This window comes from Tenrec ecaudatus, chromosome 10 (assembly GCF_050624435.1).
Source record: "Tenrec ecaudatus isolate mTenEca1 chromosome 10, mTenEca1.hap1, whole genome shotgun sequence".
Taxonomy (NCBI): domain Eukaryota; kingdom Metazoa; phylum Chordata; class Mammalia; order Afrosoricida; family Tenrecidae; genus Tenrec; species Tenrec ecaudatus.
The window spans coordinates 54,800,326-54,826,739 of NC_134539.1; the positions used below are offsets into that span (position 1 = coordinate 54,800,326).

A 26,414-nucleotide genomic window follows, 5' to 3' on the forward strand; every position below is an offset into this window, starting at 1 on the left:
ATTGCAGGTCTCTTTGCAAACCAGGCTAGGCTATCTTAGCAGGGAAAGAACTTAGTAGGCTTCCTCCTTTACACATGAAATAGTTCAAGTAGGGATTCAGGAGTGACCTACCACGCATGCATTTTAAAGACATAAGGAATAAAGTCTGATCTCCCTATTCTGTGTACTGTTTTCTCTTCTAAGACTAACACATTATTTTTCTTATGTTTCCAAACTGATAATTTGTACATTTTATTATTTGTGTGATCACTGCGGTCAATGTCATGCATTCATTTCATGTTCTGAAGACTAACCATATTACTGTGCCAGTGTTTCTCTATCATATACATATATGTATGAGTACACTGACCCACACATATAATCTTCAAAAAGTTCATGGAAAAATAAAATTGAAGGACCATAGAATTTTTGCACAGAGCTTTTGAAATAGATGTATGCTCTTGATTTTAATGTTCTGGGTCACATAAAAGAAAGAAAGGCTCTGGAAGGCTCTCTGAGGGCAGTCCAGGTGGAGTAAGCAGGGGAGTAAGCAGGGATTCTGGAGTGGGGGGCAGAATCAGGAGGTACAGCAGCGGTGCTTTGACAGAGCAGAGCAGTCAGAGTGCCAATTTTACTGTGCATTCCACTATGAAGGGAATTGAAACTGATTGCATTTATACTTGGGTCCCATGCTATTTTTCAAAGGACCTAGGAAAAATTCCAAATGTCCAAGCATCGGTTATTTTCCTTTTTGGGGTGAAAAGGAAACATTCTAGTATCAAATACTTTCCCATCCAAATTGTTCAGTGGAAGGAGTTATTTTCCCGAGGAGGTTAGAATAACATTTAGAAGTAGCCAAGAACATTTTGATTAATGCAATCCAATATAATTCTCCACCGATTATTCACAATGTTTTTTTTATTATAAAAGCCATTTTTGACTATTAGAAATGAAGTATTTCACTAAGTAGAGAAAGACGTAATGGGGAAAACTACTTATAATTCCATTACCTATAAATAGCCACTTAACTTGTTAATTTTCTCTGCTTATAAAGTATACAGATACTTGTCTCATCTAATTTATAAATACGGTATGTACAATTTAATGATATGTTATCATTGAAGTAATTCTGGTTTGTAGAATTTTGTAAACTGCTTCACTGTATTATAATTATTCCTTTTGCTCAATAGCTTTTTAAACATCTAGCATATGAGTGGAGTTGCAGGAAGTAACACAGGGAATGTCTATCTATGTAAAGATGAGCCCTAGTACTTTGTCTTGAAGAGTAGAGCAAATGAGATGTGTCCACAAGCCATTACAACATCAGAAACAAGTGATATATTTAGTAAGGGAGATTCACATAAATTAAGATAGGTCAGGGACTAGAGAGAATAAAAACCTAGGCACAGAAGAGGAACTCTCTATAGAAAACCTCAGTGGTGAGTGCCAGGTGAAACTAATTGGGCTGCCAACTGCAAAGCCAGTGGTCAGTGGTTTAAATCTACCAGCTGCCCTGTGGGAGAAAGATGAGGCTGTCTATTCCCATAAAGATTTATAGTCTAGCAAACCCTAAGGAGCAGTTTTCCCCTGTCCTATGGATTTTTAACGGGTAAAATTGACTTGGTGACAGTGATTTTCCTGAAGGAAGTGGCTTTGATTCTGGTCATCTGGAAAGTTTGTGCATGTTGACATGGAGATGGAAAAACAAACTTTTGGGCAGAAGTTCTTCACACATGGATAAATGAACTAATTGGTTGATGAAAGGCCAGAATGAGACATATCAACATTAGGTCAATTGCTCCATACACAAGTTCATGCTGAACAAACTTGACTAAATATGGCTCTGTGCACTTCCACCCTGTGTGTGTGTGTATCTCTGCCATAGGGTCAACGGCCAACTCACAGCAATCGTATCGGACAGTGTAGAACTGTCCCTGTGAGTTTCAGAGATTACAATTCTGTGTGAGAGTAGAAAGCCATATCTTTCTCCCAAGGTTTTGAACGGCTGACCTGTGGGTCTCCACCCAGCTCACAAGCACTACGCCTCTAGGGATCATACATATTTATATTACAATTTCTTCCTCCTCTATATGTACTTTTCGTTGCTGCTAACTTTTCCTTTCTTCTTCCCTCATTTCACTCCTGTGTTCTGTTCTTGCCCATTGTTAGGTGGAAGGTACCAAGTTTGATGGAGAAAATATTGCCTTTTCAGGAGTGCTGTGATAGCTGTGTTGTATCTTGTGATAAAATTGCCTCGCTGACACCTCACCTGGACCTCAGTGACAGCAATAGCAATCACGACAAGAATTCCATTCACATGTTGTACTTCACAATTCAAAGACCCTTCCCCCTGGTCTTTTTTTGGTTCTGTGATGTTTCTTCTTTTTTCTTACACTAAAGACACAGTTCACAGACTAAATCCCTAGCGCTAATGATTTTCTTCATACTGATCTACATCTTACTTCACCAGGACCAATTCAAGGATGCTCTCTTAGGAGCCGCATTTCCCTTGTTAAGGACTGGTCACTCAAAACTCCCATTCCACAACTAGCTTTTGTGTAAAGAAAGATGGAGGATAAGCCTGAAGATGTTATAGACCAGCAATTAGCCATCTGAAACCATTTACTCCCCCCTACCTTTGCCATATGGCTCTGGGTCCAACTTCAAATTCCCCCTTCAGCACATTTAAAGGTTAAAAACTTAGATTGGAATGGGGGGAATCACTGTGGAAAATACCTTCCGTGGGAATAAAAGAGATTTTAACGGTCAACTCCAAACATGTGTTGGCCAGCTGGGCTGTGACAGAGACAGTAGTAAAGGCTTGCGGTTGGTGGAAATAAAGCAAGTGTCCCTTGAGAGGTTCAAGACAGCAGGCTCATTGACTCTATCGTATCTTCACCAACTGTGAGGTCCCTAGAGCCCCTTACTAGAAGGAAATGGATAGACTCTTCATTTAAATTGTTACAGAATGGGATTCTCCCTTGTTTTCTTTCTGCTACATTGTTTTCCAGTTTCCTATTATGTTATATTGTAGAATCTAATAATTTTATGTTTTGAGACAGTTATGCTAAGGATCATTGTTCGGTTTTTAACTTCATTGTAGCAACATATCTATTAAATAATCAAAGTTTTTTTCTTCCTTTCTTTAATTAGTTGTTCTTACTATAAAGAATAAAGGAGACCTAATGGCACAATGGTTAAGTGCTTGCTTACTAACCAGAAAGTGGTGATTCTAAGCCACCAAAGAGCAGATCCAAAGGAACAAAAAGGTGATTTATTCCCATAATAATTACAGCCAAGAAAGCTCTGTCCTAAAGGGTTGCTTTGCTATACGTTGAAATCAGGTCAAGAGCATACAGCAAAAGCAGAGCAAGATGCTATGTAGAAAAATCCATGCTCTCTATTCTAGAGAAGTTCATGATTTTGAGGAGTTTAGGCTCCAATAAAATTCATTCCGATGCATGTCCGTAGCCAGAAGGACCGTGACATATTTCTACACAAATCTAGAAAAATACAAGCTGATTTTGACCTGGGATGCACGTGTGTACATCTGGAAGCAGAGATAGTGCTGAAGGAACCAGACAAGGTTCTGTGGAGAAGACTCACTGTGAGTTGAGTCCAGAACTTTCTGGTGATCAATATCTTTCCAAGCGCACTAGGTCACAGTCCCGTTCACAGTACATTGCATACGACTAGTGAAGGCAACAGAGTGCACAATTACAGAAGAAAACAGACTGCAGGGATTGAATTATAACATACAAAATAATAGGTGTTCCATCAGCCATTTGCTTTGTATCCTAATATGTTGTGAGAGTCTCCAAGTAACTAAAAGTTATATTAAAAAATCAATGCAGAATAAATCACCCGTGAGCAGAAAAGTGCAATAGATGTTAACGTTCCACTAATGATGACAAGTCTTTATCTAATTTTAACATGAACCACAAGACTGAATCTCTCACCTACTTCATCTCATTTTCTCCTCGCTACAGGTAATGCGCAGAGGAGGGAACTTGGTTCAACAAGTCTACACGATTTGAATGGACAGAACAAATATTCGACGTGAAGGCTTCCAATCTAAAGCTTAGGTTTTACGTTTTGGAAATTAGTCCCCACCAGTTTACCAAAATATTCCTTCATTCAGGAAATATTTAATGAATATTGATGTAATCAATGCCTTGTGTTGAGCTCTAGATGAACTAATATGTAGACCTAGCTCCCTTGACGTGGTTTAAATGGTCACAGACAGGTTAGAAACGCGAGTCTTACCTCAAACTCAACTCCTGTTCTGAAATATGGCATCTAGCATACTACCTACCTGTCTCTCATTCTTCTACATCGCCTTTGTCCCTGGCCTCAGTTTTCCAAGTGTCAGGCATTAGACAGAAACTTTTCTTTTTATTCCTAATTTGACTCAAGGCAGGAAAGAAGGTAAATACCTAAATAAATACAAACTATAAAATGTTCATCTGAAAAGTGTTTTGTCTTCACCATGTGAACTGATCCATTCTTTTCTTAAATTCTATTTTATTTTTCCCACCTGGTGATTAGTCTATTACAAGGATTTCTGTATTCCATCTTTTATTCTCAGGATCTGTAGATTTCCCCTTTCTTTGACCATGTATAACACCAAATACAACAGAGAATAACTAACAACCCATCTTCAGGTATGTAGCCAATAGAATTCCTGAAATTTGGAAAGGATGGAAGATTAAGGATCAAGGTTCTATGTGGACAGCAGAGAGCATTTGAGCAACAGGGTTGGAGCATGAGACTCTCTTCAGTGGGAAGTTTGGCTTATAATTAGGGTTTTCCACAAAGTTTAGGAGTAAATCTGGGGATCTCTGTAAAGTCTGTGGGATTAATTAATTCCGGTAGGGATGACATTCCAAATCCAATACTGTATTTTAGGTCAACTTATATTCCTTTTTTTTGTTTTTTTTTAAACAATTTATTAGGGGCTCATACAACTCTTATCACAGTCCATACATATACATACATCAATTGTATAAAGCACATCTGTACATTACCTGCCCCAATCATTCTCAAAGCATTTGCTCTCCATTTAAGCCCTTTGCATCAGGTCCTCTTTTTATTTTACCCTCCCTCCCCACTCCCTCCTCCATCATGTGCCCTTGGTAATTTATACATCATTATTTTGTCATATCTTGCCCTATCCGGAGTTTCTCCCCCCCCCCCTGCTTCTCTGCCGTCCCTCTCCCAGGGAGGAGGTCACATGTGTATCCTTGTAATCAGTTCCCCCTTTCCAACCCACTCACCCTCCACTCTCCCAGCATCGCCCCTCACACCCTTGGTCCTGAAGGTATCATCCACCCTGGATTCCCTGTGCCTCCAGCCCTCATATGTACTAGTGTACAACCTCTGCCCTATCCAACCCTGCAAGGTAGAATTCGGATCATGGTAGTTGGGGGGAGGAAGCATCCAGGATCTGGGGGAAAGTTGTGTTCTTCATCGGTACTACCTCGCACCCTGATTGACCCATCTCCTCTCCTAAACCCCTCTGTGAGGGAATCTCCATTGACTGACACTTGGGCCTTGGGTCTCCACTCTGCACTTCCCCCTTCATTCAATATGGTATATATATATATATATATATATATATATATATACATGTATATATACACACGTACACACATATATCTTTTTTTTTGCATGATGCCTTATACCTGGTCCCTTTGGCACCTCATGATCGCACTGGCTGGTGTGCTTCTTCCATGTGGGCTTTTTTGCTTCTGAGTTAGATGGCCGCTTGTTCACCTTCAAGCCTTTAAGACCCCAGACACTATCTCTTTTGATAACCGGGCACCATCAACTTTCCTCACCACATTTGCTTATGCACCATTTGTCTTCAGTGATCCTATCATGGAGGTGTGCAGCCAATGATATGATTTTTTGTTCTTTGATGCCTGATAACTGATCCCTTCAGGACCACTCGATCACACAGGCTGATGTGTTCTTCCATGTGGACTTTGTTGCTTCTGAGCTAGATGGCCGCTTGCTTATCTTCAAGCCTTTAAGACCCCAGTCACTATCTCTTTTGATAGCCGGGCACCATCAGCTTTCTTCACCACATTTACTTGTTCACCCACTTTGGCTTCAGCAGTTGTGTCGGGAGAGTGAGCATCCTGATGTAAAGCATTCATTGGATATTTTCCAGTTTTTCCTGCTTGTATATATGCTAATCATATATCTGACCTAATCATCCCCAGATTTCAAGATATCCTCCCTGTGGAAAACAGGAGAAAAAGAGAACCGCTTGTGGTCGACAAATTAAGCTTATTTTCATCCCCATTCCTGTCAAATGTGAGTGTGGTAAAGGCTTGGGTTCCATGAGCATGTGGTGCCCACAGTGATGTGTTGCAATGGGGTTCAGAAGGACAGCACGGGATGACACTGGATACGACCTAAAAGGATTTTGTCCTGGGCTGACCTCTATCAAAAGGAGCAGACATTCCTTTGACCTCAAAATCATGTTTTTCCATGACATAAAAAAAACCCAGTTGTTTTGGAAGGTGCCCTAATGAGATAAAGATGGGTATATGACCAAGAGAACTTGCCTGCATCCATCAACTTATCACAGAGACATCTTTGAACATGTTCTGTTAGGAATGAACCCAGTGTTGGATTCAGCCCATTCATAATTGTTCGGTAGAACAAATACCTTATTATTATTATTTTTATTTAGGAGAACTGATTGTTAACATTGTACTTGTAATCAGGTCTTGTTCTGTGGTTGGTGGCTGGACAGAAGCCCACTATGGATATACAAAAAATGTATGTTCCTTACTAATTTTTTAATGTTCATCTGTGTAACAGCACATTCTAAGCACCCATAGTAATGTCCATACAACCCATAGGCATAAAAAATTAGATGGAACAATGATTGTAATATTCAGTTCTTCATTTCATAACACTCATTATACTTTTGATGAATTACTGCATTTTTATTCCCTTGCATTTGTAACTTCAGTAAACAAGTATCCCAATATAAAGAGAAGTGTTGAGCAACCAGAGGGTGACCCATTGTCATTTGCTTCAGCTTTGTGTTACTCCCCAAATTCCCAAGAGCTGTTATGAGTGAATTTTGCAATTCCTGAAAGTATTCAAAGAGCTAAAAGTATTATCAGATCAATTGCTACATGTTCAGCAGAAGTAGAAAGGGATTTTTCAGAGATGACCATCATATGTTCAGAGAAGAAAAATCATCTATTTCTAATAAAGCAAACACAATGACTATTGTCTAAATGGCCTATCTCTAAAAGAATAAGATCTTACTCCTACAGTGAAAAGGATAAAACTGAAAAAGTGAAAAATATTACAAGTGAAGATACCAATCAAGAAGTAATATGGAAATATCTTAATACTTTTATTCTTTTTGTCAAGTATTATTTAATATTTTTAACAGTTAAAAACTCATAATGTAATCTAGTTTTATGTACTTTTTAATGTTCATATTTAAATATTAACTATGAAATAGTAAACTACCTTTCAATATATTGTTGTTGTCGTTGTTTTATATACTGAAAATGGTCATTAGGGCAGCAAACTATTTGTTAAATTTCTGAATGCCACAAATGATTCAACCCATGTACATATGCACAGAAACTCTGGTAACTGTATATTTTCTATTTATTTTCATAGGCTCTAGTGTATGTTTAGTATTTAAACATACATTTAGTAAGTGAATAAAAATGAGTAAGAGTCAACTTTGTGGAAAGTTATAACATTTGCAAAGTATGTCTGCATACATAGGTACATGCCACCCAAATAACATCAATTAGGCCAAAATATTATTTGAATTGTATAATTAAGGAGACTGTGAATTAAATAAATCATACAACTAGGAAATGATGATGCCAAGAATTGCATTGGATAATTAAATATTTTTAAATAAAGTACTCTGCATTACATCCTGCTTTACTGGGGTCAGAATGAATAAGCAATATTGCCTTTATAATTGGAAGGAGGAGGAAGAAATAGGGAGGAAAGCCTCTTGGTCATAGTGAAAATGCTCCTGTCTTAGATTCATAGGTAAGAAAAGCTAAGAAGATTTTTCCAACCAGGGTAAAAGTACACTGTTTCTTGTACCAGAACTTTTGTCCTAATCCATTGTCTTTGATTCTGTGCTCTGTGTTGCCAAAACTAGCACCTATGTGCCCCTGGAGAATTGAAGGAAAGAGCAAAGTACAACCGAAGCCCAATTGTGATCAATGGCTATCTTATAAAAGAGTCCGGCCATTCAATATGGAAAACCGGCAACCACTGTAAAATAGCATGATTGTCATCAGGGAGTTTCAAGTCAACTCCAAGTCAGCAGTCTTGCTCAGCACTATGCCATCCTCACAATCGTTCCAGTTGAGTCCGTTGTTCTAGCCATCGCATCACAAGGGTCTTCTCTATTTCCGTGAGGGCCTTGTAATGACCCTCTAATCTACCAAACATGATGTCCTTTTCCAGGGACTGAGCTTTCTTGATAACGTGACCAACTCTCACCATTTTTGAACCTAAGGGGCATTCTGACTATACTTCTTCGAAGATAGATTTGTTTATTCCTCTGGCAGTCCTAGGTACTTTCAATCATCTTTGCCAACAGCACAACCCAAAGCATCATTATTAATTGTCCAGCTTTCACAGACATATGAGGCAAATATAAACACCAGACCTTGGTTCAGGCACACCTTAGTCTTCACAATAACACCTTTGTTCTTTAACACATTACAGAGGTCTTGTGCAACAGATTTGCCCAACACAAACCATCATTTGATTTATTGGCTTCTGCTTCTATGAGTTTTGATTGTGAATTGAAGTAAAAAGAAATCCTTGATAACATTTGTGTTCTCTCTATTTATCATCATGTTGTGTATTTGTCAAGTTGTAGGGATTTTTGTTTTATTTACATTGCATTGTAATACATACTGTATATTTTAAACCACAAACTGTAGTTTTTAATCTTCATCATTAAGTACCATGATCATGCTTGGCTTTCAGCAAGCAAGGTTGTGTAATCTTCATATCATAACTGGTTGATGAGTTTTTCCTCTATCCTGATGATGCATTATTCTTTATACAATCCATATTCTTGAATTATTTGGTCGACACACCAAAAAAATAAATCACTGCTATTGAGTCAATTCCAACCCAGAGAAACCCAAAAGGCAGGGTAGAGCTGCCCAATGGTTTTCTTTGGCTGTAACTCTTTACAGGTGTGGCTAGCCGCGTTTTTCTCTCATTTGCTCAATACAGAGAGTGAATAAGCACGGTGAAAGGATACACTCCGACACCAACATTTACACCAGGGTATGTTTATTTTTTGGCCAATAATTAATCTAATGCATCTTGCTTAGATTTTTGATTAATTTCACACTGACAGCATTGGTAGAATTTTTCAACGCCTGATTCACGAGTTCAGTGGTTGGTGCACGCATTTGAACAATAGTTGCATTGATTGGATTTCCTTGAATGGGGATAGATGCAATCCTACCCCAGACAGCATCATACTTCAAGAGAGATCTCGAAAGCCCCTTTTAGATGATGAGTGCAGAGCCGTTCTTGACAGCGCCATTCTCAGCTCCAGAAACCATGTGATTTTCTCACGAGAAATGGCCACTACCAGTCCACTTAGGCTCATTAACGCCTAGGATACAGACATTTATTCACAGATTTCATTTCACTTTTGACGTCTTCCAACTTTCTTAGATTCATACTTCCTACATTCCCCATTCTTTCTATTAGTAAAATTTTGCAGCCATTTCTTTTCATTTTGATTCATGTTCCATCAGCTAAAGAAGGTCTCAAAGCCTTTGCTCCCATAGGTGCAATTCACTTCCTTACTTCCAGGTGACCCAATTCCGGCCTTTACTTTGAGAATCAGCTCTTCCTCAGTCATATTTTGCGTGCTTTTTGATCTGAGGGGCTAATCTTCTGTCATTATCTCTAACGTGGAAGCAATTATTAAGAAATTAAGTGAGATTGCATTAAGCAAATGCGCTTCACAAGACCCCACTTACAGTGTTAAAGAACAAAGATGTCACTCTGAGAACTAAGGCCTGCCTGACTCAAGCCATGGTATTTTTAAAGGCCTCACATACGTGTTAAAACTGGACAATGAATAAGGAAGAGCACAGTAATATTGACACATTTTGATTATGATGTTGGCCAAGAACATTGAAAATACCGTGTACTGCCAGAAGACGTGGTAAATCTGCCATGCAAGAAACATAGCTAAAATTCTCCTTAGCTGCTGGGATAGCAAGACTTCATTTCATGTACTTTGGACATGTTCCCAGGAGAAACCAGTCCCTGGGAAAGGCTATCACGTTAGGTAAAATAGAGGGCCAGTACAAAATGGGAAGGCCTTCCATGAGATGGATTGACATGGTGGCTGAAACAATGTTTTAAAATTTCACAGTACTTTCAAGGATGATACAGTGCTGTGTCACGTTTCGTTCCATGGTATGTAGGGTCACATTGAGTTGGAAGGAATGTGACGTCATCTAGCAACAACTATTACCACTGCTTTGAGGAGACGTCTCTTCTCTCGTCATCTTTAAGTGTATGTAGGGACGTAGCTTCCAACCCAAGGACATCATCCTTTAGCACTATGTCAAAACACATCCCATTGTTATTCATGGGATTTTCAGAGTCTAATTTCCCAGCAGTGGACTGCCTATTCCTTGTTTCTAGTTTGTTCTTAGTCTGGAAGCTCTCATGAAACTTGTTCACCATGGATGACCCTGCTGGTATTTGAACATCAGTGATGTAGGTTCTAGCACAGCAGGAACATGATAGACACTACAGTATTAAAAAAAATAAGCTCGACACATTGCCAGTCAGTATTTTTTTTTAGGATTAGAACTACCGTGATATGTGTCCTTGAATCTCCTACTGTAGTTCTGGAGGAGTTGCTTTTGATCTGATCTGTCTTGTTTTGGTTCAGGAATATTACCTCCAGTGTCATATTAGGAGTACATTGGACAGCTCTTTTAATCATGGCCTCGGTTCTTAAAACTAGTAGAGTAGAATAATTGTCCTAGCTACATGTTAAAATAAATTCTAATATGTTGTTCATGAATTTATTTCTTAACTATATTATGTACCTATGCACTCAATAAACCTGACTACTGGACAAAGCCCCTGACCTCATGAAATGCGCATTCTATTGATAAAGACCATTGTACAGAGATAGACATTTCAGATTAATTTTTAAAAATAGTGTAGCAGATGTCATAGGCATTTAAGACAGAGAAGGAGAAGGCTCTGCTTAGAGATGTTTGCCCTGAGGTCCCTGCAAAGAGCACTCACCAGCCTCCGGTACTAGGAGCATTTGGGAGGGAAATGTTGAGGTATGTAGAGAGAGATTTCATTTGAAGGCCTAATCTTAGAGACCGAAATTGGGTCACCTGGAGCCAGGAGACTACTCTTTACATATCTGCTAAAAAGTATCATTTTCTCTACTGTACACCATAGCAAAATTGGTCCAGAACATGTTAATGGATACTGTCTTAGAATTAAAGAGTTGCCTGGGTCAAAAACATTGAGAAATATTGAGGACTCTACCTCCTTTTGTAGATGCAAAACACATACTAGACTAATAAGTAAATGTTCTAGACTAATAACATCTGGACGACATATATTTTTTGCCCATTGCTGCCTTTGTGCACTTGAAGATAATTTATTTTCTCTTATTGACTAAGTGTCTTTACTGAATCTAAAGCTAATTGTATGTGAAATGTACCATTAATTTATTTGCCACCAAAAAAGAAAAGAAAGGGAAAAATCCCACTGCAAGTTATAATTGTAGTTTAGACATGATATGAATTAATTGTGACATATCAGTGTTAATTTGAAATACTTTAGGACGTGAGAGGTTTCAAAATGGATGCTCTTTGAGGACCACGGTGTGCCTGACTCCAGTCAGAGCATTTTTCAGTCATCTCATATGCGTGAGCAAACTGGAAAATTAATAAGGAGGACTACAGAAGATTTGATGCATTTGAACAAGACTGTTGTCAAAGAATATTGAGCGTACCATACCATGAACTGCCAACACAACAACAAAAACCTCACTGCCATCAAGTTGATGCTAACTCAAACTACACTGTGATTGACCATTGCTATTAACCACTATGAAGTGGAAGTTTCAGGTGTGTATAGCTCACTGATGACCACCACTTTATGTTGCTCTTCCATAATATGGAATTGATGCGTCAAAATGGTGCCACGCATGGTTTATCGATCTTTGGGAGAGTTTGGAATGGAAGCTGAAGGCTTGCGACTTCGGCTATAGAGAGCCTCGGCAAAAGTGAGTGTGGTTTTAGAACTAATTTGAGCCTATGGAATGAAAACAGAGGTGGGATGATGGAGTCAAGTCTCTGAATGTCTTTCCAGACTCTTTACATCTTCCTCAGAAAACTTATAAAAAATTAAAAATTTAGAGGCAATGTGCTGGATAGGACAAAATTATGAGAAAAATAATCTGAATCTATGAGTGACCTTAGAATAATCACCATTGGAATGTCTTTGTTAGACACTCAATGATCAAGTATAAAACTTTTATTGTGTTTAACTATTGAAATTTGGAGTTTGATACAAGAATTAGTGTATCTAACACAGGTCATGTCGTTACTAAATTTCTTTACTTCTTTTTGAATGTAATGACTAGCAAGAGTACCAAGGGAGAAAGATGAAGCTTTCTGTTCCTGTAACATTACCGTCTAAGAAATCCAGACAGGTGGTTCTAGCTTGCCCTGTCGGTCGGTATGAGTCGGCAGCATTGACCCTATGGCAGTGAGTGAGGGTGCGAAATAATACCAAACACCGTTTCTAGATATCTGGTGAATATGAGGTCCCTCTATTGGTAGAATGATGCAGACCTTGATTTGAACTTGCTTTTTATAAAAGTGATGGAACACCAAGCAGCTTCTGAGATTTTTTTTGAATGAGTCTCTGCTATGTTCTTTCAAAGTGTGCTCATTATTCTACTGCAGTGGAAAATAGAGATTTGTGATAATGAATGATTACACTCTCTTATCTCATTGTCACCTTGTAGTGATGGTAGGATCATAAAAAGAGGCAAATAAGATTTGATAACAAAGTTGCTTAAAAATTATCATTTATATTTCCCATGTAGCATCTGTTCCAGAAGGGAACCCAGAGCTTAGATTTCTTGATTAAGGTCAGTAGGTGACTTTCATTTCCCATGAATAGGATCATATTAATAAGACACTATCAGTCATTCTCAAGTCCCGGAATTTTCCAGATGTAACAGTAAAACACATCTAATAAAACCTCAGGAGATACAGCTTGGAGGATGGCTGGGGTCTGCTTGGACATTTGATCTCAGGTCTCCTCTTTCCCATCAAAGAGTTTCTTTTCAAATGGTGGGAAGAAAGAACATTTGCTCCACTCGTCCTTATGTTACTCTGTTCACTTACACTCTGTTTCTTCATAACAGGCTCCAGTTATGTCTACTTGTCTCAGTCCTTCAGAGCTGGACTGTCTGTATCTTGGGGCGTGGGTAATAGAGAAGAAGGTATAAAACACAGCTAAAAGTTCAGCCTCCGTCTCAGTCCAGTTCAACATTCTCCCACACAATTTGGCTCGAGACATGATGGAGTTGAGGGGCTACAATTAAGCATCTTTGAAACGATGTGCTTCAGCATACACGTTGCACTTGCTACATACCAGATATGGGTTTCACAATTATTTCCATAGCAATATGAACTCACTCACAGTCATGGAGTCAATGCTGCTGCCTAGCACCTTACAGGACAGTGTAGATCCCGTAAATCTTTGCAGAAGTAAGGCTTGTAGTTCTCCTGAGGAGCTACTGGTGGTTTTGAATGGTTGACCTCGTGGTTAGCAGCACAAAGTGTAACCTACTATTCCTCCCAGGCTCCCATGGCAATACTAGAAAGCATATATTACTGTGATTATCTTCATTTTATCCACATTCTTAATTACCATAAAAGATACCATGTATACAACATTATAATGAACCATGTATAAATTATTATCAAATATTTTAAGTGGCCCAAACAATGTCACATGGCCATGAAGTCATCAGTTGTGGATCAGGACTTCATCCTGAATCCTAATTATTACAAGTCATTCCTGATCTTTTCAAACAAGGTCCCACAGTAGCTTTATTTAAAAATCATTTCCATGCATATTACCTTGTACACATTTCCTGGGAGGGTAAATAAACTTCAGTATAATGAGGGTCTTCAAAAAATCTTGGGAAAAAGAAATTCCTATTAGGATTCAACCCAACTTTTCCATGGACTTTCTGAAGCTCCCTCATAGTCCAACATTTGCAACTCTCTGTCCTTGAAAATCACACGGGCTGTCTAACCAGTTTCATTTTTTCCTTAAGTTCACTAATGCTAGAGGTCAGATGACTTCCTGGGAGAAAAGCCAACTTCCTCTTGCAGTTACTCCAGTCCCTGCTCTGCGGACTCTTTTCTTCTTCTTCTTCTGACTTCCCCTCTGTGACCGGACAGATAAATATTAGAGAAACAAAAGTTCTGAACGCTAGCACTACCAGTCTCACTTCCTCTCTCCGATTGCCCAGCTCTGCTTTAAATACAGTCTTTGCTGTGGGGCAACAGGTTTTGGAGAGAAGACTCCGGAGCCTCAGAGCTGCCCAAACAAGTTTTTGCCTTTGTGCCATGTTTTCAAAGGGTCACTGCTACTCCCAGAAAATGCCAGGATGATATCTAGCTCGTGCCTGGCTAGGACTCTGATACCAGCCATGGCCTTCCTGTCCTGCCTGCGACCTGAGAGCTGGGACCCCTGCACAGAGGTAAGTGGTCAGCTCTTTTCCCATGAGCTGTGCCTTATTTCGGGGCAGGGGTGGGGGGAAGCTACTTCCCTTTATGTTCCTGCTTAACTTATTTTTTAACAAGGAGTCAAATTACATCAACGATCTGAGAAATTACAGGGACCAAGTAATTGTGGGCAACTCACAGGCAGTGGAAGGGGTCCTGTGCTAGTTAGGACATGGAGCGCTAGTTGGGGGTTTAGGTCCGATAGAGCTAAGAGTTTCTGGTTGAGTGACTGTGAGCAAGTTAATAAACCTTTCTGAGACTAGTTATTTAACATAAAAAAGGATTTTCATGATTTTTGTCATACCACATTCCACAGAGTTGTAAGAAGGCTGCTTGAATACCATTCCTTCCTGCTTCTGGTTTGTCCTATCAGCTTTTCCCGGACAATCACTGGAAAAAGGTGTTTTTATTTTGTTTTGTTTTGGTCTCTCAATAGAATGTTTTAGACTTCTGTAACCACACATATAATTATAGCCTTGTATCCAGAAATTGGGAAAAAATAGAGGGATCAATGATTTTCTTCACCAAGTCTGGAAAAAGAAAAACTAAATAAACAAAGATGACAGGCAGCGATGAGAAGGGAGAGGGAAGAGAGAGGTGACACATCAGCTAATACACTCACTGTGGGTGTTCTGTGTGAAGCACGGGTCCGTTGGGTGGAGAGCCCCTTCTTTAGGAATCTTTCTTGTTTTTCCAGATGTGTGGAATTGTTGGCAATTGTCTTGAAAGCCTTTAGCAAAAATGAACAGCCTGAAGATTTTTGTGGAATTCAAAACAGGGCAGGGTCAGTGAGTTAAGAGAAAAGTAGAAAGGCAAAGTCATGAAGTTGAAAACAGAGTGGGAAATTTGTGTACTTAAGTATGTAACAGAGACGAATTCCTCATCGCTGCCCACACTTCCTTGTTCTCTGTGCATGACTCCTCCTGACGAGCCTTCCTGTCTGGCTCTCACTTGCTGTAAGGCTAATGGAGGCTGATTTCCCAATCAGGGGCAGCCCAGAGCAGACACACTCTCCTTTTCTCTATGATTCATTCCCCAAAGCCTTTCTACTTCCTTGCTCGTCTTGGGCTGTCCTTCCTCTCATTTGATCTTAATTCTTAGACAGTGTCAGATTTCCTGTTGTTCTTTATTCTGTACTTTTTTTGGGGTTGTTTACTTGTTTATTATATTTCCTATGGCTTAGATTTGACATATCATTCCCCTCCGTAAAAACCCATCAGGAACTCGCCGTTGACATGTGGATCGTTTCCTGTCACACAGCTTTTGCAAGCTTGCCCCATATGCTTAGAGTCCTTTCCCCCAATCCCTTTTCAACAGTAAAGATACATAATTTAAAATATTCATATAGTCATATTATAGAACTAAAAAGAAAATGGGTTAGGTTCATTTTAACAATGCCTTTCGTTAAGCCAGAGGTTGAAAATATTTCAGCATTTAATGCATATTCAAATTATTAATTCAATATTTTACAATGCCTTTTTATGACTGTATCTCAAACATCAGGTGCATGGTTTGCATATACAGGACAAGCCTGTTCACACAATCCACATTTCTGGTTTTCAGTAGCCATGTGTGACTCATGCCTATTATATTGGATGAAGTAGGCCTAGCTATTTCCGTAGCTTAATTTATTATTCAAATCTCTGCCTTATTCAAATCTCACTTCATTCAATGCTCAGCTCAGATGCCATCTCCTCAGGAAAATCTTTCTGATTGCCCTGGGTAATAGTACTTCCAGGCTCTCTATTACTGTATGGAGCGCCCTTAGTTGCTATCGAGTTTATTAAGACTCCTAGTGACCCTATGCATAACAGAATGAAACACTGTCCCATCCAGTGCCATCCTCACAATTGTTCCTTTGCCTGAGACCATTGTCGTAGGCAAGGTGTCAATCCATCTCCTGGATGGATTTCACTGTCTCCACTTCACCTGCTTTCAAGAGTACATCATTATTTCTACCATTCCTTTTTATTCTTACTAAATTTGTCTCTCATTTTTGTGGTTCTATATCTATTTTATATAAAAAGTTTTATTCGGATATAATTCACATGTCATACAATTCAATAGTTCATTCATGTCTAGAAGAGTTGTACATTCAATCCTACAGTAAATTTTAGAACATTATCTTCTTTCTTGTACTCATCAGTATTAGGTCCCTATTGCCCCCAATTCCCCTCCCATACCCTCAAGAAACCATTAATCCAGTTACTGTCTCTACAGATTTCCCCATCTTGGATTTCATATACAGAAAAATATAAGAAACAAAACCAAACAGAGAAACAAAAAGCTAACACAAATAACAAAAGAAAACAGAAAAACCTCAATTGAAAAGAAAAGAGAAACTATTAAAAACTAAAGCAACTTTAAAATGGGTCAAAAGCGAGACCAAATGATAAGGTGTTAAACTTTAACCTCTCTACATTTTCTAATGCACTCTGCATAACAGCAAAGCTCCCCACATACATGGTTATGCTCAGAGGGATTCACTGGATATTTAATCCACATGTATTTACCCTTCACTTTTTTTTAACGGAAACATTTTTAAATGGGCCCAAATGGAGGTAAAGTAAGATATCACATTGTAATAACTAAAGCCACTACAACTGTCTTTATAATGCTCTCTGATAACAAGGCAATTCACACCCTTGGATTATGGTCAGAAAGGATTCTCTAGAGGCTTACATATGTGGACCCTGGAAATCAATTCTGGCTTCCACTGTAGTCAAGAGCCTTCTGCAAACCAGGCGTTCACAAGTTAAACTCTGTTACCAGATTCTCCTGCAGAGTTGGGTCACATGATTTGCAATCCTTGGATCCCACCAGCTGGTGTGCTTCTTCCATGTGAACTTAGTTGATGCTTCACTTAGACGGCAGGTTCATTGTCTGTTCCTCGGATTGGAATATGTAAGAGGACATGACCATTGCTGCTCTATTTATCACAATGTTATTAGTGCCTCCAACATAGCGACAGCTCAGTTACATATGAGGTGGCCTCTGAGCTGATTCCAGCTCCACGCCTGCTTGCTCATGCCACTTGTCAGCAATTCCCAGCTACTTTTCTAGTTAGTAAGTGAGTGCCACTTCTTGTTCACACGGTTGCCTGCTTGTGAAACAGCCTTCTTCCTCTTTCCATATATCCAGAACTTCATCTTCATTCATGACCCGCTTTAAAATCACCTCCCTCTAGGAAACTTTCTAAGATGTCTATACTGAGAGCCAGAGTCCTCTGGAACATAGTCTCCAACGCTTTTTTTCATGGTACCTGTTGATAGTGTTAATTGTCTTCCTGTCCTCCCTATTCCTTTGGGCTGTGAGCTCGCTGAATTCCGAGGTTTACTTCCGTAAATTAGAAAGAAAACAAAAGCCCAAGCAACGCCAAAACTCTTGCTCCAAATGTTGCGGAAGAAGTAAGATGAAATCTAGAGCTTTCAGACTTCAGAGACTCAGCTCTTCATCTTTCACCTCCATTTCTCTTGTCAAACTATTACCATAGTTTATAGTTTCTGCAGAGATTATAATACTGTGTACACAGGGGTTGCCTTCCCCCCTAATTCAGAGTGGGACACTTAATATGAGTGGCCATGAAGTGAGTGGATACATAACTGAATAAATAAATGGGGGTGGTGAGGAAAACAAACAAAAAGGTTGATCAGTTCCTGTGCTTGTACGAGAGGCACCGCCGATACTATCTCAGGAGGAGGGCATTGGTCTGATGAAGTACTTATGCAGCACGATACTGCAGCTAATTGTGATCTTTTTAGGTGGTTCCTAACATTACTTACCAATGCATGGAGGTGAATCTCTACAAAATACCTGAAAACCTTCCCATATCAACCGAGAACCTGGACCTGAGTTTTAACTCCTTGAGGCACTTAGGGAGCCATAACTTCTCCAGGTTCCCAGAATTGCGTGTGCTGGACTTATCCAGGTAATGAATGGTCTTTTACATACTGATAAGGTGAGCTGTTCACTGTCCTTTCACCCATTCTAGAGTTTCACCTTCATTTATTCCACAGATGTATTTCTTGTTACATAATTTTGGGCAGGTTACCCTCTTTCTCCAGGTCTCAATTCCTCCATCAGTAAAATGGGCAGTTGGTAAGATGGTCTCTATGGACCATTATAACTCAAGATTTTTAAGTCAGGATAGAAAATTGGCTTAAACGTGTTTTTCCCTACGAATATATTTATTGACCACTAGTTATATATTGTACATTTTACTGTGGAACAAGAGTACATTGATGTGTAATATGCCACCCCCTCTATCAATGAAGGCATATTCACTTGAAACATACCATCCTTCTATAAGGAAGTCAAATTCGCTTGAAGGCATATATATATATATATGCAATGCCCCTAAATTGTAACACTTCATATGATGCTAAAATTGTATGCCCCATCTGTTCATTTTCCAGGGGTGCTGAGAAAAAAATGACACATACCAAATAATTTATAAAAATGATTTTGTTTTCACATACTTTTGGAGAATACAAATTTAAATCAACATGGCTGTCAGTCCACGTGCCTTCTACAGTCTCCCGTGGGGGATACTTTCTTGTCTCTGCAGCTTCTAGCAGCCCCAGGAAAGAGTTTGTAAATAGAGTTTCACATGGTCATCCTTCCCCTGTCTCTTCTCACCCTTATGAGACCAGCACTCAGAAGACATTAGTCCCACCTCATGTTAACAGATAACATCTTCAAAGTCCTATTTTAAAATAACTTTGAATTCACTTGTGCAAAGGGTTGGGACTTCAGCCTATCTTTCCTGGGGGAGATGGGGGGGGTCACAATTCTGGCTATGGCGCTCCATGTTCTATCTTCCCTGGGGAGATGGGGGGTCACAATTCTAGCTATAGTGCTCCATGTTCTATCTTTCCTGGGGAGATGGGGAGATGGGGGGTCATAATTCTAGCTATGGCGCACCATGTTCTATGACTGCCACTCACTTTGGGCCTTTGCATCTGTTGCTCACATCACCTCTTTCTTTTGAACCCGCTGTCCCCCTTAATAAATCATTTTATTGGGGGCTCACAGCTCTTATAACAATCCATACATCAAGCACATTGGTACATATCTTGCCAGCATCATTTTTCAAAATATTTTCTTTCTACATGAGCCCTTGGTAACAGATCCTCTTTTTCCCCTCTGTCCCCCCCCACCACTTTGAACCCTTGATAAATTAAAAATTATTATTATTTTCATCTCTTACACTGTCCGCTGTCTCCCTTCACCCACATTTTGGTTGTTCAGCTCCCTTGGTGTGTGTGTGTGTGTATTTTATATTGATCCTTGCTATTGGCTCCCCCTTCTCCCACCTTCCCCGTACACTCATGGTATTACTACTCCTATTGCTGTTCCTGGGGGGGTTATCTATTCTGGATTCCATGTGGTGAAAGCTCTTATCTATACCAATATACATGGTCTAGCCAGATTTATAAGGTAGACCTGGGTTAATGATAGTGGGCAGGGGGGGGAGCATTAAAGAACTAGAGGCATGTTGTGTGTTTCGTCAACGTTATACTGCACCTTGGCTGACTCATCCCATCCTTTTGGCCCCCTGTGATGGGATGTTCCATTGTCTACAGATGGGGTTTTGGTCTCTACTCCGATCCCCCTTGTTCACATCAATATGATTGTTTTGGATTTTCTGATGTCTGGTACATGATCCTGTGGGAACCTCGTGAACACGCAGGCTGGTGTGCTTCTTCCATGTGGGCTTTGTTACTTTTCTGCTAGATGCTCACTTGTTTAACTTAAAACCTTTAAGACCCAAGATACTATGTCTTAAATAGTGGAGCACCATCAGCTTTCTTCATACAAAGTATTCTTGTTCTAATAACCTCCTATAAAGGGAGACCATGGGTTAGGCCCAAAGTCCAACTGGTACCTTAATAATTAACATACACCTATAACCCTGTGTTAGTCTAGGTTGACTAGAGAAAGTAATTCACAGATAGTCATATGTGCATAAGAAAGAGATTTGTATACAAGAGCAATTGTGTATTGAGAAAACATCCCAGCCCATACCATATGAAGTCCATAAGTCTAATATTAGCCCATATGTATGATATCAGTCTATAAATTCCTCTTCAGACTGACACAACAAATGCAATGATGTTGAATGCAGGAAGATCTCAGGCAAGTGGGTGGAAAGTCTTATGGATTCAGTGGCACTGGAAGCATCTCAGCGCTGGCAGGGATCTCCACGTGGCTCCTTCAGTTCCAGAGTTCTAGCATAGCTCCATGTTGTCTTCTCAACAGGAATGTCTCACAGAGAGTGAGTGAGTGAGTGTGCCCTGCCTCCAGTAAACTATTTATCTCCTTAGCTCCTCCAAATGAGACCATCAAGCTGCAACCTGGTTGACAGGCTGAGCTCCACCCCTTCACTCTTAAGTCTCAAAAAGACAAAAGATTATGTAACCACCACAATCCCTATTGTTATATATTAATATATTTCCATATATACATACCTATATTTATAGTTCTATAAATGTATTTTGCCTCCTAGTTCTTTCCTTTATTACTTTTTACTTTCCTCCTGTCTCACTATCATGTTCGACCGATATTCAGCTCTCAATACTTTCTCCCAGCTACCTTGTATTGATCAACCCCCACCAGACATTCTGTAACCTCCTTGCCATCAATTTTAGATCCCTTGTTGTTCCTTTGCCCCTGAGTTTCTTTGCTACCTCCTCACTTTCCCTCACCTGCTCCTCTCCCATATCCCTCTGGAACCATCGGTCCCATTGTGTTGTTTTCTCCTTGGGATTGTTTATCCTGTCCATCTTGTATATAGTCATAAGAAAGCGAGAGAGGGAGTGAGGGAGAGAGAGAAAGAGAGAGAGAGAAAAGAGAGAGAGAGAGAGAGAGAGAGAGAGAGAGAGAGAGAGAGAGAGAGAGAGAGAGAGAGAGAGAGAGAGAAAGAGAGGAGGAAAAGCCTATAGATAGTTACATGTCTGTCTGCTTACCCTTATGAATGTTTTGTCTGATGAGGTGCCAAGCCCTGCCCCCTGAGCCAGAAGTCTGTTTTGGGGATTTCTCAGGGACTTGGTTGTTTTGTTCCCCTTGGTGCTCTGTTGCATGCCCTTCATGTTGTGTGGTGTCTCATGGTGGGGCCAGCCCTACAGCCCTTTCTGTCCATTGGCTGCTCTGAGCACGGATGTCTCCTTGCGGTTTGGGTCAGTATGTGGTCCCCTCTCTCTCTCTCTCTCTCTCTCCCTCTTAGCTTGCTGCTGTGTGGTCTGGTAGACCCACCACTCTCCCCGGACTTTAGATTCAGTGCTGTCCTCTGTAGTGCATTCTTCTGTGGAGGAGGTCAACATAGCTGGACTGGGCCGCCCCTGCAGAACTCTGTTTGTTTTTTGCTCCATGCCAGTATGTTGCCTTCAAGGCTTGGTGCACCAAGACGAGGTCTCTTTGTCATCTTTCATATTTCACCTTAAGTGTTCTCAGAGAAACCTGGTTTGACCTACACTCCCTTGTCTAGATCAGTTTTCTTAATATAAACTTTCATAGCACCCTTACTACTGCCCCCAGAAAATTCACTCACATCAGATATTACAAACATTTATTTATGATCGTGGCACCTTTCAAATGTCCAGCTCTATTCAATAACATTCATAAACATTAATGTTATCCCTGACACTTGTAAATTTTCATGTCTTTGAAATTGACCTTCACCAGTCACTTATCCCTGGGGCCGGCTCTTTCTCTCATGTGTATGGATCAGACATATAATCACAGTTATTGAAGATGACTAAATTTCATCTAAGGATATCACATACACTACCAACCACGCCATTGCCATGCACCCCAGCCATTATTCTTTCAATGATTTTCTTCTGGTGGTTTTGCTGTCTCTGCTGAGAATATGTACCAGGTATCATAAGAAGAGTGCCCCGATGAAGCCAATATGACAGTGCTGGGTCAGTGAGAAGTTCTTATCTGTGCGTGATTTCCTATGTTCTGTTTGAGAGTTTTGCCTGGATACAATCATATGGCCAGACACATTCTATGAAGAAATAAACTGGCTTGGTTATTCTAATTTGGGCTTGTATTGTGCAGAAGTATACCTAATCTGTGTCTCTTTTACATGTAGGTGTGGAATCCAGATAATTGAAGATGACACATACCAGGGACTGAACCACCTCTCTACCTTGATTTTGACGGGAAACCCTGTCCAGCATTTAGACCTGAGAACCTTCTCTGGACTATCAAGTTTACAGAAGTTAGTGGCTGTGGAGATAAACCTAAATTCTCTAGAGGACTTACCTATTGGGCATCTTAAAACCTTGAAGGAGCTTAATGTAGCTCATAATTTTATCCATTCCTTCAAATTACCTGAATATTTTTCTAACCTGTCCAACCTGGAATACATGGACCTTTCCAATAACCAGATCCATAATATTTATCATAAAGATTTGCAGGTTCTCTATCAAATTCCCTTTCACAATCTATCTCTAGACCTGTCCCTGAACAAGATAGACTTTATCGAACCAGGTGCCTTCAAGGATATTAGGCTCCAAAAACTGGTTTTGAGGAGTAATTTTGATAGTATGGACGTAATGAAAGCTTGTATGCAAAGTCTGGCTGGTTTAGAGGTCTATGAGTTGGTCCTTGGAGAATTTAAAAATGAAAGACAATTGAATGAGTTTGACAAATCTGCCTTGGAGGGACTTTGCAATCTGACCATTGAGAATTTCCGGATAGCATTATGGGATGAATTCTCACTGGATGATATTGGTGTATTCCATTGCCTGGAAAATGTTTCTGCAGTTTCTCTGGTAAATCTCTATGTGGACCATTTAGAAAGGATTCCTAAGGAATTCAGATGGAAATCCTTAGAATTGATTGACTGTAAATTTGAGCAGTTTCCCACACTAACCCTCTCATCTCTGGAAAGGTTTGTTTTCACTGCCAATAAAGTTACTAACACATTTGGAGAGCTCGAGCTACCAAGCCTTGAGTTTCTAGATCTTAGTCGGAATGGCTTGAGTTTCAGGAGTTGCTGTTCCAGTCGTGACTTTGGGACAGAAAGGCTGAAGCATTTGGATCTGAGCTTCAATGACATCATTAGCATGAGTTCAAACTTCGTGGGCCTGGAACAACTAGAGCATCTGGATTTCCAGGACTCCACCTTGAAACAGGCCAATGCCTTTTCCATATTCCTATCTCTCACAAAACTCCGTTACCTTGATCTTTCTAATACCAATACCCATGTTATTTTCAAAGGCATCTTTCGTGGCCTGTTCAACCTGGAAGTCTTGAAAATGGCTGGCAACTCATTTCAGGGCAATTCCCTTCCAAATATTTTGACAGACCTGGGTAACTTGACCTTCTTGGACCTCTCTAATTGCCAGTTGGAAAAGATAGTCCCGACAGCTCTGAACTCACTGAGGAAACTTCAGGTACTAAACATGAGCTATAACAAGCTTTTGTCTTTTGATCTATCTCCCTATGAAAATCTCAGCTCCCTTCAGGTTGTGGACGTTAGTTTCAATCGTATAGTGACCCTCCAGATACAAGAACGATACCATCTTCCAAGTAAACTAACACTCTTAAATGTTACCCAGAATGACTTTGCCTGTGCTTGTGAGCACCAGACTTCCCTGCAGTGGATCAAGGACCATAGGCAGCTCTTGGTAGGTGTTGAACGAATGCTTTGTGCAACACCTGTGGATATGAAGGGCCTGCCTGTGCTGAGTTTTAGAAACACCACCTGTCAGGTGAGCAAGACCATCATCAGCGTGTCTGTTCTCATGGTGCTCATGGTATCTCTGGTAGTAGTTCTGGTCTACAAGTTCTATTTCCACCTCATGCTTCTGGCTGGCTGTAAAAGGTATGGCAGAGGCGAGTGTACCTATGATGCCTTTGTGATATACTCTAGTCACGATGAGGACTGGGTAAGGAATGAGCTGGTAAAGAACCTGGAAGAGGGAGTTCCTCCCTTTCGGCTCTGCCTGCACTACAGAGACTTTATTCCTGGGGTGGCCATCTCTGCCAACATCATCCAGGAAGGCTTTCACAAAAGCCGGAAGGTGATTGTCGTGGTGTCAAAGAACTTCATCCAGAGCCGCTGGTGTATCTTTGAGTACGAGATTGCCCAGACCTGGCAGTTTCTCAGCACTTGCTCTGGCATCATCTTCATCATCCTGCAGAAGGTGGAGAAGTCCCTGCTCCGGCAGCAGGTGGAGCTGTACCGACTGCTCAACAGAAACACCTACCTGGAGTGGGAAGACAATGCCTTGGGGCAGCACATCTTCTGGAGGCGACTCAGAAAAGCCCTGCTAGCTGGTAAACCACAGAATCCAGAAGGAACGCCAGAGGCAGAGAACACCCCGCTGGAAGCTACATCTGGCATGTAGAAACTTGGGGGACTCTTTCCTGCCCAGCTTTCCTGGGCCCAGCAATTGTTCACTTCGCAACCCTGAAACCAAACCCAATTCCAATCAATTCCAACTCAAAATGACCCCATTGCACAGAGTACACTTGCCTTATGGGATTCTGACGCTGTGAATCTGTCCAGAAACAGGTAGATCTTTTTCCCATGGACTCGTTGGTGATTTCAAACCACTGGTCTGATAGCTGGCATCTGAGTGCTTGAATTACTAGGCTACCAGGGCTCCTTATTCTGTGAACAAACACACAGCAGATGTTGCGATGCACTATGCACTGTTCCAAAGCCAGACAATTCAGAGGTGATGTAAGACACACAGGGCTGCTAATCAATCTCAGAGAGGGAATAAATGCCATGGTAAAATACAGTATCTTGAAGATTAGTGCTTTTGTTATATTTTGTTTTAAGATCATCAACTGATCCATTACAGGGAGTCAATTCAACTCTTCCCACCAAATCAGATTAGAACTCAGAGGGAGATCACAAAGGAACCCTGTTTGTGTCCTGCGTTTTCTGAATAGCGATCACCTCGTGTCTTCTATTTTGTTGTTAATGTGCCTTGAGTCTGCCCGGACTCATGGTGACCCACCCCATAAGCTACAGAGTGGAGCTACTCTATTGGGGTTTCTCGACTGTAATCTTCATGGAAGCAGTCTCCCAAGGGCTTTCTCCCTTGGAGCAGCTGACGGCTTTGAACGGTTGCCTTTTACAGCTACTTAGAAACCACTTACATCACTTAGGCTCACGATATGTTTAAATCAAAATAGATTTTTTTAATAGTTTCAATGGAACTGGGTGTTTTTTTCATTTTTCCTTTTGTATTAAATGTAATTTAAATTCTACTTGATTCTTTTGAAGGCAAGTGATTCAAGACCTTCCTTTTTCTTTAAGACAGTTTTCTTCCAAAGGTAGAACTCACATAACTAATTCCTGAGGAATTGTCCACACTCACTAATATGCTGGTCATTTCTTAGCATGTTGGATTTGTGCATTAAAAATCTATGATGTATATTTTGCCTTTGTACGTCAAGTTCTCATTTTACAAAGTAGTCCATCCTCCTGTGACATAAAGAAGCATGTTGGGAACATGCTGGAAATATCCATATTTAACCATTACTTTTTAAGCATATGCATCAAATACACTGACCTTATATCATCCGATGTCATACATAATAAAGAATTACCTTCAGGGA

The 26,414-nt window shown here is 40.2% G+C and overlaps 1 protein-coding gene and 2 long non-coding RNA genes across 8 annotated transcripts in view; 2 read left to right on the top strand and 1 right to left on the bottom strand.

Annotated features, from left to right (window-relative positions):
* Nucleotides 1-5,618, top strand: part of LOC142459138 (uncharacterized) — a 19,751-nt gene extending 14,133 nt beyond the window's left edge. The window contains exons 3-4 of the long non-coding RNA XR_012786453.1: nt 3,133-3,248; nt 3,969-5,618. This is a non-coding gene — a long non-coding RNA (uncharacterized LOC142459138). The remainder of the gene's footprint in view (nt 1-3,132; nt 3,249-3,968) is intronic.
* LOC142459137 (uncharacterized) overlaps nt 1-15,764 on the bottom strand; it is a 26,776-nt gene extending 11,012 nt beyond the window's left edge. Inside the window, exons 1-4 of one of the 5 annotated variants that reach the window (XR_012786451.1) lie at nt 15,680-15,764; nt 15,448-15,575; nt 15,130-15,370; nt 14,172-14,231 (exon numbers count right to left, since the gene is read on the bottom strand). This is a non-coding gene — a long non-coding RNA (uncharacterized LOC142459137). Of the gene's footprint in view, nt 1-14,171; nt 14,232-15,129; nt 15,371-15,447 lie in introns of all 5 variants that reach the window. The other 4 variants (XR_012786448.1, XR_012786449.1, XR_012786450.1 and 1 more) reach the window with 4 other exon arrangements.
* On the top strand, nt 14,391-26,414 carry TLR4 (toll like receptor 4). Of its 2 annotated transcripts, XM_075560404.1 has the most exons (3): nt 14,391-14,800; nt 18,587-18,753; nt 22,924-26,414. In XM_075560404.1, exons 1-3 carry the CDS (start codon nt 14,708-14,710, stop codon nt 25,187-25,189), a joined length of 2,526 nt encoding a protein of 841 aa, XP_075416519.1. In that variant the 5' UTR covers nt 14,391-14,707; the 3' UTR covers nt 25,190-26,414. The 2 variants fall into 2 exon arrangements, with proteins under 2 accessions (XP_075416519.1, XP_075416520.1); XM_075560405.1 differs by lacking the exon at nt 14,391-14,800 and having other exon boundaries at nt 18,647-18,783.